This window comes from Anthonomus grandis, chromosome 5 (assembly GCF_022605725.1).
Source record: "Anthonomus grandis grandis chromosome 5, icAntGran1.3, whole genome shotgun sequence".
NCBI lineage: Eukaryota > Metazoa > Arthropoda > Insecta > Coleoptera > Curculionidae > Anthonomus > Anthonomus grandis.
This window is the reverse complement of record NC_065550.1, coordinates 453,253-474,339: the sequence shown is the minus strand read 5'-3', so window position 1 is coordinate 474,339 and position 21,087 is coordinate 453,253. Positions and strand designations below refer to the sequence as shown.

The 21,087-nt window shown below is 35.7% G+C and overlaps 2 protein-coding genes across 6 annotated transcripts in view; both read left to right on the top strand.

Annotated features, from left to right (window-relative positions):
• Positions 1–21,087, top strand: part of LOC126736020 (tyrosine-protein kinase hopscotch-like) — a 185,729-nt gene that overhangs the window by 31,460 nt on the left and 133,182 nt on the right. The window lies entirely within an intron of this gene.
• The window catches only part of LOC126736018 (uncharacterized), a 69,398-nt gene that overhangs the window by 7,478 nt on the left and 40,833 nt on the right, over positions 1–21,087 (top strand). For 2 of the 3 annotated variants that reach the window (XM_050440205.1, XM_050440203.1), the window contains exons 5-8: positions 5,713–5,887; positions 5,945–6,267; positions 6,858–7,102; positions 12,571–12,922. In XM_050440205.1, the coding sequence (XP_050296162.1) occupies positions 5,713–5,887; positions 5,945–6,267; positions 6,858–7,102; positions 12,571–12,922 (1,095 nt within the window). The remainder of the gene's footprint in view (positions 1–5,712; positions 5,888–5,944; positions 6,268–6,857; positions 7,103–12,570; positions 12,923–21,087) is intronic. The other variant, XM_050440206.1, reaches the window with a different exon arrangement.

Sequence of the window (21,087 nt, the reverse complement as noted above, 5' to 3'; positions counted from 1 at the left end):
CGTATAAATTTTGGTCATTTATTAATTCTTACTCTCTAGCTACTAAGTCCTCAAATGTTTCTTCATAACTACTTGAAGTTAATCTATCATTATATTTAGCAACGCTTTTTGGTACATTTTTTACGTTCACGTTCTTCAACTATTCTCTTAGTAACTGCTTGAACTTTTCCAGATTTTTTTTTTTTTTTTTATGGTAAACAAGCACAAGAGAAAAGTCCTATGTCACTCTTGGAGTGGTGCTTGCGCGAAGATATTTGTGGGCATTTATCTTGAATCGCTGCAGAATAAACAGAGATCAGCCACCTTTCTCCTGTGCTCCAGACTATCCACTGATGAACTGACGAACTGACTCTTTGTCAGTTCTGGTTTGTCGATAAGACGAATAGCTCTCTTCTGTATATAATCTAGCAGCTTTAAACTATGCTTGGGTGCAGATCTCCAGACATGCGAGCAATACTCGAGGGAAGGGCGTATTTGAGCCTTCGTAAAGAGTCAGCACCTGTTCTGGTGTATACAGTTTTTTCGTTTTGAAAAGCACTCCGAGTTTTTTGGAAGCTGCCCTAGCGATCTCGGCAACGTGGTCATGCCAGGACACACTGTTGGTGACTTCGACTCCTAGAAGATGTAAAGATGATTTCATTGGCAATGTTTTCCCTGCCATAACCAGCTCCGGGCCATTAACGTTAGTCTTCATCGTAAATACTGCAGCCTGCGTTAAAATTGACCAGATTGTTACCGCCCCACTCCAAGATTGCTCTAATATCGTTGTTGGTTGAAGCTACTTGTTGATGCCTAAGATTCTGAGAAGTTGCGGCTATCGTTGGTTTGGCGGACTTAAATGTGGAAATAAGTGTGCTATCGTCCGCAAAGCTGTAGATTGGATTGACAGTGGTTCCTAGCAAATCGTTGATATATATCAAGAAAAGGGTGGGGGATAGAATGCATCCTTGAGGGACTCCAGCGTTAATGTTAAATTTGTCGGAGAGGTGTCCATCGACGGCTACTTGGATTGTTCGTTGTTCAAGAAAACTTTTGATCCAATTCAATAATGAGTTTTGTATGCCGATTGAGGAGAGCTTGGTTAGTAGTCCCTCATGCCACACTCTGTCAAATGCCTTGGAAATGTCAAGAGCGACTGAGCGGGACTCGCCGTGCTTCTCCATGGCCTCCGTCCACAAGTGTGTGACGTAAGCCAAAAGATCGCCGGTGGATCTAAGCTTTCGGAAGCCGTATTGATGATCGCTGATTAGTCCAGATGATTCCAGATATCTTAACAGTTGTTGGTTGACTACTTTCTCCATAATCTTCGATATTACTGGAACTAGTGCAATCGGGCGGTAATTGGACGGCATCGTCTTCTTACCCTTTTTGGGTACAGCTTGCACTTGAGCAGTTTTCCAGCTTGTTGGAAATGAGCCCTGTTTATACGATGCCGTGAACAGTCTACATAAGGGAGGAGTCAATTCGTCTGCACAACGTTTTAGTACTAGGGCTGGAATTCCATCGGGTCCAGAAGCTTTGTTGGTGTCTACGCTTTTAAGAATTTTATTTATAATTCGTTGGGGAAACGAAATTTCTCCCATCGATGAACTCACCCTTGGCAAATATGGCGGTGTTTTGCCTTGCGAGTGCAGAGTAGAATTGGACGCGAAGAGTTTACCCAGTAAGTTGGCTTTTTCCCTTGCTGTTACCGTGATAGAACCATCATCTGCTGTTAGGGGTGGCAAGGCCGACTTAGCAAATCCTTGACTAACGGCTTTCGATACCGACCAGAAAGATCTTGTTCCATTTGGGCATTTGAGATGATGCATTTGCTAAAGTCTTTCTCTTTTTAATGCTCTCTATTTCATCTTTCTTTGGAGTGTCAGTAAGGATACCTCTAGCTCTACCTGACTTGATTTTGCGAGCCGGTGCTTTCGGATAAGGCCGTAACATTTCAGGTGTAATAACATTTCCTGACGTTCCTCCTTAAAGAAAATTTGACGTAGAGCGATTAGAGCCATCAATTTTCTGAGCCGTGACTTCAGCTTGTTCCCCATTCGGTTTAACGTTGACTTGTTTACGACCGTCAATAGACTAATCTGAAGGACCATCGGTCAAGTATGATTTGATACAAAAATTTGCTCTCTTCAAAAATATTTTCATTGACTGGATAAAGACTACTTACTTCAAACCCCTTCTGAATGTTGGATGTAGTAAATGCTTGGAAATGTCTTCTGCAAGCTCAGCTACATCATAAATTGCAATGGTTTGTGCAGGATGCATAATCATCCACTCGCTACATGCGGCATTATAATAAGTTTTCATGGGCTCAAAAACTCTTCGGTCGAGCGGTGGCTATTTGTGACTAATATGGGGTATGGGGGTAATCGGAATAATGCCATTTTCTTTGCAAAAATTAATAGCTGGGACATTCACATGGCTTTCGTGATTGTCTAAGACTAGTATAACTGGATCTTTGAAGTGATTTAAATACTGCAAAAATAATGTTTCGTTTGACCAACCGGACGAATTTGCACCTTCTATGGCTCCAACTGGATAACTCTTCAGCATATGGGCCTTAAATGTACTCTTGGAAATATCATCATTGGCGGGTTGTGATTGCCAATTGCATTTATTGAGGCTACTAAGTGTAACATTTTGTCCTCGTTCTGCACTGGTCATTTGACCCAACTGTTTTATTCCCTTGGGTCCGATTATTTTTGGTGGCACATAGACAGTTATTAGTCCTGTCTCGTTAAACAAAATACCACACATGGTTTTATTAGCTTTTCAGCGATAGTGTGCGCTTCTCCTGCTTGGGCAATCTGAGTCAAATACGTCATAGTTTTTTTGGCTTCTTAATAATTGTTCTTTTTTACGTAGAAAAAATTATTTACTTTTGTTTTTGAAGTCGGGATGTACAGTTTCTAAATGTCGGCGCATCTTAGCAGGTACCACTAAACTATTAGGAAGGAGTTTGCTGCACAACACACAAAGAGGTGAGCCGTTGGAATCAACAAATCCGAGATTAATGTATTATTCGTCATACTTGAACTTGAAACCATAAAACTAGAATTTGACGCCGTCATATCACCTTGATTTAAATTTGACACATCATTCAAGCGAACCACATTTTTTGCAACACCTTTAAGCCAGCGCTCCATTCTTCTTTAACACTGACAAATAGTATCTCTTGACGCACGAAATACAAGATTTTACAGCCACGTACGTAGCTTGATTAATAAATTCTCCGCGCCAAACAATCTTCCTTTATATTATACCAGCAACCATCGAATCATCTCCAATTCCTCAGAAACTTCGGAGAGCCAGACGATTTTCTCCGAAGTACGAACCGAGGTTATTCGACTGCTTATAGTCCGGGGGCGAATGGTGGCGTACGAGTAACGCTGTAACATTTCGATGTAATAGGTCGCCTATTTACTTAATAATACATATATTAAATTTTCGTATATGTACCAGTAACACCTATAAGTAGGCGTTTCGTTTTGGTTGTTTATTTTTATCGTAGGTAACTTAATTCTTATAGGGTCCACTTTAATACATGCATTCATTTATTATGACTGCTGGCGGAGCCCTACCGGAGGTTTCGCGGAGCACACTTTGAGTAACGCTGCTCTATAGAAACCCGCACGACTGATTTTTGACTTATATATGTATCTGCTACCTATTAACTCTATCTTTAAGCAACTTATTTAGACACATCAAAGAAATATTAACAGTGGGTAGAAAATAACATACACTGACCCGAGGTACAGACTGGTCCAAGGTACAACACTCTTCCATACCTCCTACTACTGTGGTACGACATGACAACCCTTTCTTCCAACACTCACACACGACAAGAACCCTACCTAGAGACACTTAGAGTTATGCCAAGGCCATGCCCAGCGCAGCCTGCTATAGTATAAAGGGGAGGAGAAAGTAAACTCAAAGTCCAAGTCTCATAATTAAGCGTCTATTTAAAGGTTACGCGTTTCGCCGCATTAGGGCATCATCAGACCTAAGTAAAATTAACAAAATTAAATAATATGGAGCAGAACGCTAATTAACAGAAAAGACATACCTATAATAATATATAAATACAAAAAACTGCACACTGACTCACACTAACATAAAAATAAAATAAGTTTATACCATCGTGTATCGTTATTGACTAAAATATGAATTATAAAACGCCAAATATCACATCCAGTAAATTCTTTACATATTATTTTATAAAGAATGAAAACAAATACAATTATGAAAGAAAAAATATACAAAAAGGTTTTTCAAAAAACTCAGGGATCGAACCAGAGATCATTGGATCTAAAGTCCGAAGCATATAACTTATCGCTAAACCGGGGTAATGATGTAGCATGCGAGTAATTACGTTATATGAGACAAGATTAAAATTTTTTATTGGAGATTATTGAAAATTAGATTAGGTTCGAAATTGAAGATATCATTGACACAATTTAATATTGGGCTTTTTTTAGCTCTTGTAATCTCCAGCTTTTCGAGGAGATCTAGTTTTTTACCCTTTCCACACTCATGTAATATAGTTACATCATCCGACACCGAAAAGTTATGACCAGTCGATAAAAGGTGATTTGCAAAGGCTGACTTTGTTTCTTTAATATCGGTGTCCTTACAATTGTTGAAAAGACTCATATGTTCTTTTACCCTAGTGGAAATTCTTCTACCAGACTGACCAACATACACAGCGGAACACTCACCACAATTCAAAGAATACACCCCAGATTTTAAAGTTTGCTCCATTTTATCCTTTGTGTTTATCAAGTGCTTTTTCAAAGTGTTTGCAGTTTTAAAAGCTATTGAAAGATTAAGATTATTTTTAAAGAGTTTTGCAAGTTGGAGAGATATTGAACCAAAAAATGTTAAAGATCTGAATTTGTTAAGATTTAAAGAATTGGAGTGTAAGATGTGGTAGGAGAATTTATATTTATTCATGTATACGAAAAAAAGTTTATTTATGGTAGAAAGTGGAAAACCGTTATTAACTGCAAGCTGCTTTATTATGTTAAATTCTTTATAAAAAGATTCCTTGGATAGAGGAAGGGTAAACATCCTATATAATAAAGAGTTAAATGAAGCAAACTTGTGGGTATGTGGTGAGTTAGAAGTGAATTGTATGATGTTGTCAGTTGTGGATGGTTTCCTGTATATATCGAATTCGATTTTATTATTATTCCTGGTTAACAAGAGGTCTAAGAAAGGTAAACTTTTGTTGTGCTCCTTTTCTAAGGTAAATGAAATTCTACTATGTAGACTGTTTGTAAAATTTAAGAAGGTGGACAATTGATCGTCATTGCCTCCCCAAACAATACAAATGTCGTCCACATATCGTTTATATGCTATTATATGATCCTTTAAATAGACGCTTAATTATGAGACTTGGACTTTGAGTTTACTTTCTCCTCCTCTTTATTCATATACTTAAGTCTCTTTGGGAATGATGAATGATTATTTTGAATTACTGTTTTAGTAGAATATGATACAGTTCAAAGAACAAATGTTTTTGTCCAAAACTCCAGCAATCCAAGACATGACATGAAAAAAGGAGAAAGTATCAGTCTGCTTTCAACTTTCGAAATTTTGCTACTAGAACTTCAGAAAGAGCTTCCGCTACATTATAATCGTTCACCCCGATAGGAATCTTTTCTGATTAATCTCTGCTTACACTGCCATTTTAAGACTAAAACTTTGCAGGTTCCGTCTTTACTGATATAAAATTCTCCATAAAATTATGGGACTCTGATAACTTTAACGAGGCCAGTGCTAGATTGGTCTTAAGTGTTTTGGCTCTACCTTTAACCGGAAAAGAAATGGCCGATTTAGGAATTGGAATTGAACTTTATATTTCAAATAAAGAGTCTGCGTTACGGTAGAGTGCCTAAACATATGTCATATATTTCAATTAATTTCTTGTCCATTTTCTTAGTTATGGAAACAAAGACTCTCCAGACTATGAACCCACCCCCGGCATTTTAACTTCGAGCAACTTCACCACGTTTACCTTAAATTGGGACAGAGGATTTTTAACTTTTGGTATTGAAGGACAAGTGAAGCCAATTTTTCTGGCAGAAATGAAAACCAAAAAGAATTTACTCGGCTTCCATAAAGACAAGTTTTATTTTTATTCTGTGCAAGGCACAAATGTCATTTGGAATTTTCCATTTTGCCTGGACGATGATGAATGTGACGTTCACACCACCACTGGCGGCGAATTCCAACAATTTTGGCCTCTTCGGCAAAAAGACATAGGTTAAATAAGTTTTTTTTTTAAATTATAATGTACAGACACTCTGTTCAAAATAAGCATCTTACGTATAGGGATCTTGGAGCACTTGGGGTTAGGTCGAGATGATAAAATAATTTCAAAGGTTGCGTAAATATTTTGGAATATAAAGTTTGCGCTTTTGAAAAACGAACTTACCTTCAATTTGAGTTCAGTTCTATAGTCTTAAATAACTTCTCTATTTTCGTTACTGGTACCCTTATGAGTAATCCAACTCTTTTTTCCAAGAAGCTCTTATGGAAAATACTCAGACCACCTAATTGCAAGTTTGAAAACTGATGAGAAAAGTAATAAAAGGGCGTTGAATTCAAAATAGAGACTCTTAAAGTGCTATTTTTTCAGGCTTATAGCTCTGAAGGAAAAATGCATCAGAAATAAATTAAAAGCATTAATTCAAGTTTCAAGTTCTTTTTAAATATTTCAGTCATGAAACTTTACCAATTAATAGCACATTAATAACCGTCTCCAATTGGTGCCGATATCCCTATAAAAATAATTCTTATCTTAGCTCACAATTTACATAGAACTTTCATTTATTTTTATCCATCTATTTTAGTACAAGATCTTTACATTCACATAAGGGCGTTTCGGTCTGCGGCTATTTTAGTAACACCTTCTCCCACAATTGACTATCCCTGTTTTAAAATTGTCTTTAATGGTCCTAATGGAAACACTAGGGTAACCCTAAAGGAGTTTAAAACCGCGAAAGAGAATGTCCTTAAGGAGATCCAGCTAGAAGGCATTATAGATTACTGGCAATGGAGCGAGTTTTCAATTTCTTTTTTTGCGAATAGCTTGCAGGTATGATTTTTTATTTACCATACATTTAAGACACTTTTATTCTCTAATTTTTCTGCAGTGCAATTTAGGTCTCTATAATGTGAGTCTAACTTGGAATAAATTTACTAAATCAAAAGTGTTTTTTTTTTCAGTATATACCCATTATTTTAATGTAAAAAATTTATACAGGGTATCTCAAGATGTGAGATATGACGTCATCGATAATTTTTTTTAAATGACAATTATTATTATGACTATTATTATAGGGTTTAACAAGTTACACATGCCAAATTTCAATTTTGAACTCTCTGTCTTTTAAAAGAAATTTTACAAACATTATCTAATTCTAAAAGTGAATTTAATTCAATAGTCTTTCTATAGTAAATGCTTAAAATGTCAGGTATCATAATATCTAACATTGACATTGTGATAACAAGTAAGGACGAAATGAAGTTATCCATTTATTCAGAGGAAAGTATCCTGAATTATCACGCATATCATAAAGTACCGTAAGTAAAATCAAAAAACACTCCCGGATAAATGGGCATTTAAGACAAACAAAAAATCATTGTCAGAGTGCGTTCAGTGAAGAGGCAGATAGCTAGGGAACTCGAAATTAGCCAGTCTTCAGTGGCAAGAGTTCTTAAGGCTGAAAAACTCGATCCCTATAAAATAACAATCCTCCAGGAACTCACCGAAGACTCCAATTTCTCGAACAAATGATGGCTCTACTAGACAGGAATGTTACAAATCGGAACCGTCGTATTTTCTGATGAATCAACGTTTGCGTTGAATGGTGAGGTAAATTATCTAAATTGTTGTTATTGGGCAGACAAAAACCCACACTGGATGAGAGAAGGCCACACTCAGCATCCAGAGAAAGTCAATGTTTGGGCAGGGATTGTTGGTGATTGAGTTATAGAACCGATTTTCTTCCAAGAAAATCTTAGTAGAGCAAGATACAGGGTTCGGCAGTCAAACCTGCAATTTTAAAATAAGCGCGTGAGCCAAAAAAGTGAGTGTGGGCGAGTTAACGTTACCGTTGTGTTCCCCCGTTAAAAGCATTTCAGTTGGAGCAGTGGTCTAAGGAAGAGCGCTCCTTCGCTGTAAAGGCATTTTATCAAAGCAGTAATTATACAGCTGCTCAACTGGGCCGTGCTTTCTGTTAACTCAATAAAGTTTTGGGTATCAAAATTTGAAAACATCGGTAAAACGAGAAACAGAAGTGGCAGTACAAGATCAGTGAGAACTCTTGCGAATATTGAAGAAAGACGTGCAAGAATCGCTATGACAAGAAGTCCTCAGACATCAGCGCGTAAACACAGTACTCGGCTTAGAATTTCAGACAGGAGTCGCCGAATCTTAAAGTTAGATTTACACTATCACCCCCTACAAAATTCAAGTGGTCCAGGCTCTAAATGAAAACGATTTCGCTCTTCGACGGCACTTTCGTGAAACGCTTTTAGAAATGATGGAAGAAAACGAAGAATTTCACACGTTGCTCTGGATGAGCAACGAGTAGGGATGTGCGATACTGAGGAAAGTACCGGTATTTCGGATCGTATCGTATCGTTTTAAAAGTACCGGTTGGTTACAATATCGACAAGTTCAGTACCGATATTCCAAGTACCGGTACGATTTAACTAAATATATATATTTTTTTTAAATGTTAAATTAGCGCGGACTGTTATGGTCAATACTGATATTTTTCGTATTATTTATTAAAATATTATTTATTAACAGCATTTATTTCGAAATAACTACAAGTGAAAATTTGTCGTCACTTAAATTAAAACCGAACAACAGAAAACATTAAAACGTAAGACAAAAATAATTATTCTAGAAATTGAAAAATAATTACAAATTCCAGTAACTTAATTCTAGCGAATTTAAAAATAATAGAATAGAAAGTCTATCTCCAAGAAGTCTGTTACGGCATTCATCCATTATCGCATCAGCCTTTGAAAATAGGCGTTCAGAACATGGGTTGCATCTGCCAACACTACGGATAAACATAAACAGAAAGACAGAAGGAAACAGGAGTAAATCCGTGCTTCACTGCTTCATTCATATTAATTTATGTAGTATCTTTTTGATTAAATTAAATTTATTTCATAGCATTCTTTGATACGGGATACGATAGGTACTGCATAAAAGTCAAACAGATCGGACCGTATCGTACGTTAAAGTACCGGTATAAAATATCGAGTATCGGAAGAAAAAATACCGGTGCTCGAGAAAATCGTATCGTATCGCACATCCTTAGCGACGAGGCGCATTTCCATCTCTTCGGTTTCGTTAACAAGCAAAATTTTAGATATTGGAGCGATGAAAACCCTCAAGAAATCCATCAAAAACCTCTCCATTCGGCCAAGGTAACAGTTTGGTGTGCAATGTCCTCAACAGGAATCATAGGCCCATTCTTTTTTGAAAATGAAAGGGGACAAGCGGTTACCATCAATGCGGAGCGCTACTCGGAAATGTTACGAACATTCTTTATTCCTCGTCTTCGCGAAGATAGACTGAATGATAAAATAACTTTATTTCAAGAATATGGAGCCACAAGCCACGCGGCCCGTGTGAGCATGGATCTCTTTAACGAAGTTCTTCCAAACCGAGTAATATCCCGGAACGGATTTATTCCTTGGCCCCCTCGTTCATCTGACCTTACTGCTTGTGATTTTTTCTTGTGGGGCTACCTAAAAAGCGAACTTTTCGAAGAACCCCGGCCCCATACTCTTGAAGAACTTAAGGCGAGAATCCGTCAGGAAATCGAAAGAATCCCTCAGCAGATGCTCTGTGATGTTATGAACAATTTTAGAGATTTTCTTCAAGAATGCATCGAAATGAAAGACATCTTAGTAATGTTATTTTTAAATGATTAATGTTTCTTAAATGCTTCTTAAGGTAACCCTGTTTTTTTACTTAGTTGTTTCAAAAATGCGGGTATGACTGCCGCATCCTTCTTGCAGGAGAACCTAGTTCCGAATTTGGCTATTTTGTTTCCTTGCCCTATAGAAGGTGACGTCCCGAATGGAAACATCTGGTTTCAATAGGACGGCGCACCTCGTCATTTTGGAAGACCTGTCCCTGAGTATGATTCGTGAGATGGATTGTCAGAAGAGGACTCTTTGAATGGTCCAGGTCTCCGGATTTCACATCATCGGACTTTTTCTTATGAGCTTAGTTGAAGAAGAAAGTTTTTAAGACAAAACCGGCTAATATTCACGACTTAAAAAAACGAATAAGACATGTGTGTAGGCTAATTTCTGGTGAAATCATTTAAAAAAAAAAATTGGTTTTAGTTCCGTTTCGCGTATTGTCAGTTAGTAAATTAACAACATTTTAAACACTTATTAAAGAAAAATTATTGAATTGAATTGAATTCATTTTTCGAATTAGATAATGTTTGTTAAATATCTTTTAAAAGACAAGGGGTAAAAATTTTTGCCAATCGTCCTTCTGTCATCCTGTCCAGGTGGCTTTTCCAGTTCCTTCTACGTTTTTGTCCCTATCTGATGATGCTTTCCACTTCATATTCTTGTTCACATATTTGAATATTTTTGTACCTACTAAATGGTGATAGGCTCCTAGTTGTTTCTTCTTTCATATTAAATTCATATATTTTCACTGTTATACTGTCTTACTTCTTTCCATTGGATTAGATATTGTTTTTTTTCATTATTCCCAGAACAAGTTATTTGATCATGTGTCTTCGGTCCTTTTAAATTATTAAGGCCACTGTAGTGTTATGGAACCCATGCTATGGGATCTGAAAAGTCAAATATAGTCACTTTAGGTTAATAAGAAGTGTTACACCCAGAAGGACTATTTTTTTTGCATTGAGGTGGTCTTATATCACAAAAGGAAACGATTACATTTGCAAGAATGTTTGTAGATAAGTAATAAGAAAAAAATTAAGAATGTCTTAGGCGACCCCGCAGCTGAATTCACCTGTATACGTCTAGTCATCGACAAAATGATATGATCGATGTGTGGTTGTGCCACCTTATTCCAAGCAACTCAAACTTGGTAGATTAGCTGTGCCAGAGTGTGTGGAGGATGTTGCAAAGTAGTCTTCTCCCACTCATGTTCAATAGGATTTAAATTCGGTAAACGGGGTGGTCACGGCATAATAGTAATGCCTGCTTCTTAAAAAATGCTTCTTTAGGTTCCGTTACCAGCTTCTATCCATATATGTCACACACGCATTACCGTCGCGATAAGACAAAGCAACATCTCTCATTCCTCCCCTGACAAAATCGCTAACATGGTGACAATATGACGTCTTGGAACTGGAGGTAGTTTGTTATTCTCAACACTAGTAAACGGACGAGAAATAACTAAAAATATATGTTTAATTAAATAGAAAAATATAGTTTAATTAATAAAAATAATTATGATAAAATGTTTTCTTCACAGAAGCTGAGAAATACAATTTTAAGAATGGTAAACAAAAACAAAAGTAAAACATTATCGTTGTTACCAAAGCATGCTGCAGTGTGTAAAATTTCTGATTTCAACAGATTTAAACTGACTTTGAAAATTGAACCGTAACAAAAGAACATAATATTGTACTGATATTGGAACCAGACTCTATGTATTTATATCATGTGACTCCTGGTTCTGGTCAGTCGACAAATATTAATAGAAGCATTTTAGAATTCGTAGAGAAAAACATTGATTTTTCTAAACTTTAAGCTATTGGAAGTGATGGTACAGTAGTCAATACTGGTTTGAAAAATCGAATATTGAGACAAATTGAAGTTTCTCTTGGACGACCTTTATGATGGTTCGTTTGTTTGTTACATGGAAATGAACTTGGGTCATTTTCTGCAAAATTTGGACGGCAGTACTACTGGGCCTAAAAGACATTGCGTCAAAATAAGAAAACCTTTGAACAACATTTGGAAACAATTTGGTAAAAAAAATTCAGACCGGTAGTTTGCCCATGGAGGAGGTCAGTATCAATGGATATTGAAAATGATAAGTGTAATGTTCCGGGTTATTATTTAACTATACTAAAACACCGGTAATAACACTAACTGCTTATTTATTTAATAACTTAATAAGTTCCTTTTTACTTTTACCACAAACGTTTTGTTAAACTCATGACCCGAGTACAACTGATCTCGTTAGTAAGAATCTGCCGCATTTTCGCTACAATGTGCGATATGTCGTAGTAAATACTCTAGCTGGACGCATTACTTATTTTATTTAAACTGAAAGATACTACATACATACTTGCATTGAAAAATTGCTCTATTGTCATTGAAATTGTCATTGAAAAATTGCTCTATACCACGTCGTCCAATTTGGCATCTAGAGTACGCGTTTACGTGTTCTTGTCTTTCTTATTTCTGGATCAGATGTTTTAGCACTTCATTTTTTTTGGTGTTTCACTATTTTTATTCATACTTTTCACACGAAAAAAGAACCTTTCTTATTTAAAAGAACAACTTAATGTATTTTACAATTTATATCCCTAGATTTACATGAAAAAAGCGATAGGAATGCATTCTCTTCTCGAATCAAAAGAAGAGAGCTTTCGAAAATTGCGCTGGTTCAGTGTGAGCTCCGAAAATTCGGTTGCTCACTGGAGCTTTTTTTGTCAACCGCCATATTTCGCCGAACCGCCGATGGCTCTGTTGCCAGAGTGCGCAATAAATCCCAACGAGCCAGATTATAGCGGCACCCAAGATGTCACTAGCGAGGGGTTACCTTGTTTACCGTGGTCTGGCAAGAAAATGATACCTGACGATATGACAACTTTGTTTAAGAATGAGTCTGCCATACTGGATTGGAAGAATTTTTGTAGAGACCCTGGATCACAGGGTGAAGGTAAATGATGTTATTTAAATATTCTATTTAAAATTAGATTTCACTAAAAACGCATTCCATTTCACAATTTTTGTCTAAGACTAGTCTATCCTTGCAACTGTCTAAATTGATTGACCTAGATTGACCCATTAATCTCGAAATGAGAAAGAAAACGAATGGAAAATTTGAAAAGTGCTCCCAGGCGTACGCGTCTACAGTCAGAATATTTGGAGTATTATTGGTTTAGGAACTAAAAGTAACAGACCAGGTTGCCTTATAGGGCATATAGTAATTAAACTAAATATGTATTAAAAACAGACATACCCAAGATTTGGAGTTTTGCAAACTCTAAATGAAAGTTGCCTGGCATACCCACAATATAAACTGAAAGAACTCGTCCATTATCATCTCAAAGAGACCTACGTAAGTAGAGAAAAAATAAAAGCCGGCGAAGGTTACATGACGTTACACGAGACTCTGTGTGACTTATTAAAAATAACCTTGGCCATTAATACCAATAATATATTCTCCATTAAAGTTAAGATGTCTCATGTCTTTTAAGAAACTAAATGCTCTTAATAGTAACCATAGGGATCCTGATGAATCCCAGGTTTTCGACAAAAGTACAGTATCCAGGGTGTCCGAGACACAACAGTCCACGCTAAAAATCTTAAAAAATAAATTGTTTAGCCAAAAACGACCGAACACATCAAATTTAATATTGAAGAGGACATTTATTGGCCGAAATTGCGTTTCTCTGACGTCATCCTCTCACCCCCCCAGAACCCCAATGACAATTTTTTTAAATATGGCGGTATACAACAGGCGTCGAGTGATATCTTAAATTAAAGGTAATTTTATTCTCTATGTAGGCCTATTTTTATTTTTTTTCATTTTATCAATTCATTTTCGAGAAATATTAATAAATGTGGATAAATAAATAAACCTTATTTTAAATTAAAGAAATAAAAATTATCTAACACCTATTTTATTAAATGTAAAATGATCTCCGTTGATCTCTGCGCACATTAGCAAACATTTCGGGCCATTAACTGACATTCGTTAACAATTCTATTTCGAAGATCTTCAAGGGAGTCAGGCTTTGTGGCAAATACTTTGGTATTTAGAACACCCAATAAAAAAAATCCAAAGGGGCAAAATCGGGAGATCTAGCAGGCCATTCTACCGTTCCGGCCAATCCATCGTCCAGGAAATTTTCTAGAAGGTTATCATCTTGTTCAAGTAACTCAATTATTCTGGGACTTATGGCGTCCTGAATAAATTTTTCGGAATAAATAAAGATTAGTATCGCTCCAGTATCCACGGTTGTATCTATTGACTTCACCAATGTAAATAAAAGGAGCATCAGTCCGAGAAACAGACCTTGTAAAAAATCAAATTTCTCTCAAGATTTAATCTGATGACTAAAGTACTCACAAAATTGGATACGACGATCAAAATCATCTTCATTTAGCTCATGTACTAGTTTGATTTTGTAGGCATGATATTTGTGTGATTTTAAAATATTGTGAACGGTAGTTTTAGACACGCCAAATGCGGTAGCAATTTTTCGAGCAGATGTATTAGGTTCCATCTCAACATCACCCAACACTGCAATTTCAATCACTTCATTTTTCACTGGATGCTGAACTTTATATGTTCTGTTTTGTACTGACCCTGTTTCTTGAAATTTCCTTATCAAATCCATCCACATAAGGGCAATGATTTACCCTTTTATCCGAATGATTAGCATTAAAAGCTGCTGCTCTAGCAGCCTTGTTTTATTGATAATAAAGACCCACTGACTCAATTCTTTCTTGCAGCGTATAAACCATTGTTATCAATATCATCAGGACTAGATTAAACAAAAACTTTGTGCTACTATTGTTATTGCTCATTTTAACAAAACATCGATACCTCGATAATTCTCTCGATAATTGCTCCTAATATTCGGTGAACTTCAGATTTTACCATGTGTAAATTAGCCCCAATCTGCGACAGAGAAGTCAATGGATTTTCTTTGAAAGAAAGCAAAACGTGAAGTTGTTCATTTTCATCTCGAGCAGGACGACCAGATTTCGGCAGATCTCTATCATGACCAAATTCCCTAAATTTAGTCTCTATTCTACTCACCACCTTTTAACATATCAGAGGACGATCAGGTTGGATTTCATTGAATAATAAAATTGAGGAGCTTCTCTTTGAGTACGTGTTTTACCACCAAACCCAACCATGCATAGAATCACTATTTTTTCTCGTAATTTGGCGTGCAACTGTCATACAGTTTCTATAAAAATACGCGGTCACCAGCCAACATTAAAAAGACATGACTAAATGGAATTTTGCTCTGTTTATAAAAATTCTCAGATATAAAGTGCGTAACCTTCAATAATAATATTGGCCGTGTTTTTTTCGATAACTATTGTCTTTAGATATATGACGCATAAAAAAAGGATGCATAAAACAGACATAGAATTCCACGAGAACTTCAAAAATGAAATAAGAAAAGATGCTTTCATTTGAAACGGAAAAATGAAGTTGATGATCGAAATTTATTTTTGAGTAAGCAATAATATACAGTGCATTTTTTTATCTCGGGTCATAGGGTTTTACGTGTAATATTTTCAACCCCATGTTAGAACCTGTTCTATTTAATCGATAGGATTGAAACTTGGAACAAGGGAAGTTTAAGTTAAGAGAGTTTAAAAAATCCCATTATTTGGCAAAAAAATTTGCGAGAAACCTATTTAAAATACGTTTTTCTGATGAAAAAGTTTGCTTTTTCTGCACCTCGTAATCTTCATTACCTTTACACTTCAAAGCAGGTAGACAAATATCTGACAGTGACACAAAATTATTTTTAAATTGCTCTATTGAAATTGTTCAAAAACTCTTTAAAATGTCGATTTACACTACGGAGGAACGTATTGAGATGGTTTCAAACTACATTAGAGGAATGTCGGTGCAAGAAGTGGTAGATAATTTTGCCGTGTCTTATCCTAACCGTCCCGTCCCGTCTAGATCAACTGTACAACGGTTTCATGAAAAATTTATTACGATTGGATGCATCGCCAGTTCTCACTTAAAACGAAAAAGAACCGAAACTATAGTAGACGAAGAATTTAAAATAGTGGTATGCTTGGCCGTTGAAGAAAATCCAACAGTCTTACTCAGTTTGCTGAAGTTACCAGAAAAAGTAGGAGTAGTTGCTGGTTCTAGTCGACTTTAGGTATCTCCGAATTTTAACATTTTTGAATATGAAATAGTAAGCTAATCTTCTTTGGACTATTTTAAGCAAAAAAAATTGGAGGATGAATAACATTTTCTTTAATAAAATAATAAAAACAAAAAAAAAATCATGACAATGTGTACCTATGTCCGATATAAACACGTTTTCGAATATTCGCCACGAGCACTTCCTGGTTTAACGGTAACGAGAGTAAACTATGAGCCGGTCGGCTTGGGTTTAGATTTCAACCGTGCCAATTTTACTTTTATTTTTTTCAACTAAGAATTTTGTAGTTTGGGAAAAATTATTTAATTTAAATGAAATTATACATAAAAAATGACCAAAAAAACGAAATTCTTTATATAACATTAAAAAAAATTGATTTTACCTTTTCTTGTAACTGAGTCCCTTTATTTTCGTGTAAAAAACATACCAAAGACACCCATAATGTATTATTTACTGTCTTGGTACTTTTTAGATATCGATCTGAATTAAAAATAATATGAAACATAAAGCATATTTTATTTAAAATTAAGTCTAAAGAATATTTATTTTTCATATAAATAACAAAAACAAAATTCCCTTCCACCTTCCTTCATTATTCTTTTTAAATGACGTTTGACATAACGCCGCGAGGTGACAGCGTTGCCATACATGTTCTTTGATTAAAGAGTTTTTTATTTCTTCCATATGAATGTTTTTAGTGTTTTGGCTCGGTTGAATTGCATTGGGGGTTGATACCCGGGGGGCGTAAGCCCTCCGGGTGCTGTTGGGATGGAATGGGTTGGGTTGGATTGGATTGGATTGGATTGGATTGGATTGGATTGGATTGGATTGGATTGGATTGGATTGGATTGGATTGGATTGGATTGGATTGGATTGGATTGGATTGGATTGGATTGGATTGGATTGGATTGGGTTGGGTTGGGTTGGGTTGGGTTGGGTTGAGACTCGACATTTACGAGTTTTCTGTATAATTTTTATACGTAGTGATATATTGTACAAATATCTGCATAAAGTATGAATTTTTTAGTGTTGTGTATTGGCATGTGTATAAATAGTGAAACCCGTTCGCCAGTATAATGTGACAACAGTGTTATCATTTTTGCAGGATCAAGCCTGTTGTTGTTTGTTGGTTGCCTAGACAACGAGTTTAGCGCGATTCAATTTGCATCCAAAGGTATTATTGTAGGCATTTTTTTCTAGAAATTTAGTGTCAGTTATAATTAATAATTCCGTAATTCTTTGGTTAATTTTACTTAATTATTTCTAGTACTTTCGTTAATTTAATTTTGATTTGACTTTCGTTAATTTTGGTTTGTTTTTTTATAATTCGTTAATTTTAATTATGGATCAAGTGTCTAATATTTTTCAATTAATGCGAGTGATTTCTGCCGAAGATCCTGATTTATTACAAACATTACAAAATGGTTCTTTAATACGCCAAAATATGCGTTGTTTATCCCGAAATTGTCATCGGTACTGCGTGATTCAGCATAGGGAAACAGCCTCTCTGGGAGTTGTCTGGGAGGAGATGTTCTTTTGCAAGCGATGTCGTGTGCGTTACAGTGTGCTTAAAGGCTCCTTTTTTGAAAGAAGCAATTGTCCCATCCAATTAACCCTTTTTTTAATGTGGGAATGGGCTTGTGAAGTCCGCACCGGATGTGCAGCAATGTCGGCAGGTTGTTCGCGACAAAATGCAATCCAGCAATATTGCTATTTTAGGGACATTTGTTCTTGGCAATTATTGCAAAATGATAATTTATTCCGTTTCGGTAAAGTGGCATAATATGTAACTAGGTTTTATTTAATTTAGTCGTTTTCTCTTCTAAAAATATTAGGTGGTCCAGTTCGGGTCGTCCAAATTGACGAGTCGGTAATTGCTAGAAGAAAATTCAACCGAGGCCGACTTGTACGAGAACGCTGGATTTTGGGAATGTATGATGTATAGGCCAAAAGGGGCTTGATAATGTACATTCCCGATCGTACATCAGCAACTTTAGAGGGCCTTATTGAAAAACACGTGTTGCCTGGCACAGAAATTTGGACGGATATGTGGAGGGGATATTCCAGATTACCAAATTTAAAGGGTGTTTCTCCGTACATACATAAAACGGTAAACCATTCAACAAATTTTGTTGATCCGATAACAGGTGTATGCACTAATTATGTTGAGGGATATTGGTCCTGCTTTAAGCAATACCTACGTCGCTTAGGTGTAATGCAGTCTCCCATGATGCCTCAATATATTGACCAATTTATGTGGAGGGAAATATATGGAAAAACGGCTTTTGATAGATTTCAAAATTTATTACAACAAATCAGTAACCGTTATCATTTTTAAATATAAAATGTGTTTTTGTTTATATAAATATTTATTTCAAATTTTTATATATAGTTGTTTGTTAAATTTTTCTTAAGTTAGCAATCAATTATCTAAGGAATATATTAGATGGTTTCCGTGTTTTTTCATCTGTATGTGATAATTCTTTCTAGATGTGTTTGTTTCCTAATATTTAGGTTAGGCTTTAGAGTAATATTTATATTTTTAAAGAAAATATACACAATTTGGCAACTGCGAGTTCATATGTCAAAAGTTTGACAATGTAATTATCAATAGCAACGAGTTTCGACCATTAAATAAATTAGAGTAGACCCATATTTTAGCATGTTTTAAAAAATGTAAATATTTTTTTTTTAAGTCCTATGTGAATAATCCGCAAATTTTTTTTTCTTAATCTATTCTCCTTAAAATACTCTTTCTACTGAAATTTAAAAAAATTGCAAAATCGGAGATACTTAAAGTCGACAAGACCCGTAGTTGCTATAAGGCAATCAGAACAGAAAAATACAAATCTTTTAAAGTTAGAAATGTTCAAGAACTCTTGCCTAATGATTATTTTCTTAGAATGCAGTTTTGTGAACAGTGGATGGAACGAATTAACAACGACCCCACAATTACAAACGAAATACTATGTTCAGACGAAAGTATTTTCTGTACAAGTGGTACAGTCAACAAACAAAATACTCGCATATGGGCGTGAGAAAATCCTGACGTCATCCAGGAAATGCATACCCAAACAAGACAGAAACTTAACGTGTGGGCAGGAATTCTTGGAGATCGAATAATTGGACCATTTTTCATAGAGGATAGCCTGAATACTGCAAAATATTTAGAATTACTTCAGGGGCAGGTCATTCCCGCATTCGGAAACGCTGTTCAAAATGGCAGAATAATTTTTCAACATGATGGAGCCTTAGCGAGCCGCTCATAGTGCAGTGACTGTTACCCAGTTTTTGAATGCCACGTTTCCAGGACGCTGGATTGGACGTTTTGGGCCATCTAAATGGCGCGAAGCCCCGATCTTTCGCCTTTAGATAACTTTTATTGGGGCTATCTATCATCGAAAGTGTTTGATATTGTTAGAGGCAGACCCAACAATATCGAAGAACTTCGTAATAGAATTATCGAGGCTTCGCGTACCATTACTCCCCGGCAGCTCCTAAATGTTAAAAGACATTTCTACAACTGTCTGGGCTTTTGTTTGGCTCAATTTGGAGGTCACTTTGAACAATTTATTTGAAAGGTTTTATTTGTTTATTGTTGATTTTTGAAAATATATTTTTGAGATTTTGAGGAAATTATTTTGTGTCACTGTCAGATATTTGTCTACCTGTTTTGAAGTGTAAAGATAATGAAGGTTACGAGGTGCAGAAAAAGCATACTTTTTCATCAGAAAAACGGATTTTAAATAGGTTTCTCGCAAATTTTTTTGCAAAATAATGGGATTTTTTAAACTCTCTTAACTTAAACTTCACTTGTTCCAAGTTTTAATCCTATCGATTAAATAGAACAGGTTCTGACATGGGGTTGAAAATATTACACGTAAAACCCTATGACCTGAGATAAAAAATGCACTGTATATGTTACGCTCAATAGTCGAATTCGGGCATATTTTTGAGCAAGAAATATTTACCAAACTCGAAAAAAATATTTTATACTTTTGAGCATTAAAAAATAAACAAAACTAGTTTTGCGCAATTTAAAATGCACAGAACTAGTTTTGAATATTTCTAAATGACCAGCTCTAATTCTGCTTTTTTTATTCAATTAGCGCCAGCATCGGAATAAATTAGATATAAAGTTGGAAATGGTATTTAAATTTATTTTATTTAAATTCAAAATATTCTAACAAATACAAAATCAAATAAATAATTATTCTTTGGTAAGTAGTATCCAGTTAACTTAAAAATATTGTTTATTTAAACAAGGGCTTGAATGATGACATTTAGAATTACAGAGGACATTTTTCTTTCGACAAGAGTATGATCTGCTAATACACTTTTTAATGCACATACATGAAATAAATCCTTGTTTAGGCCCTGATATATTGGACTATGCTGTTCTAAGTGATATTTCTTTGTCGTTCTTGTCGCCAAAATGTTGTTCTCTATAAAAATATTATTATCGACCAACTGAAACTCGTTTCTACAAAAATGTTTTTGTAAAATTCCAGACTTTGTTGCTAATTTTTAAAACCCATCATCAATTGATTGAACAACTGCCATTACATTTCGTGGTGCTAATTTGCCACGATCCACGTCTGGTATGCGTACAAGGACATTGTCGCCAACTAAGGCTGGTTTAATTTTTATTTTTTTTTTTCATGGTAAACACAAGCACAAGAGGAAAGTCCTATGTAACTCTTGGAGTGGTACTTGCGCGAAGATATTTGTGGGCATTTAGGAGATATTTGTAGCAAGGAGCACTTACCGTGATAATAACGGTAGAATAAACAGAGATCAGCCACCTTTCTCCTGTGCTCCAAACTATCCAGACTCTTTGTCAGTTCTGGTTTGTCGATAAGACGAATAGCTCTCTTCTGTATAGAATCCAGCAGGTTTAAACTATGGGTGCAGAGCTCCAGACATGCGAGCAATACTCGAAGGAAGAGCG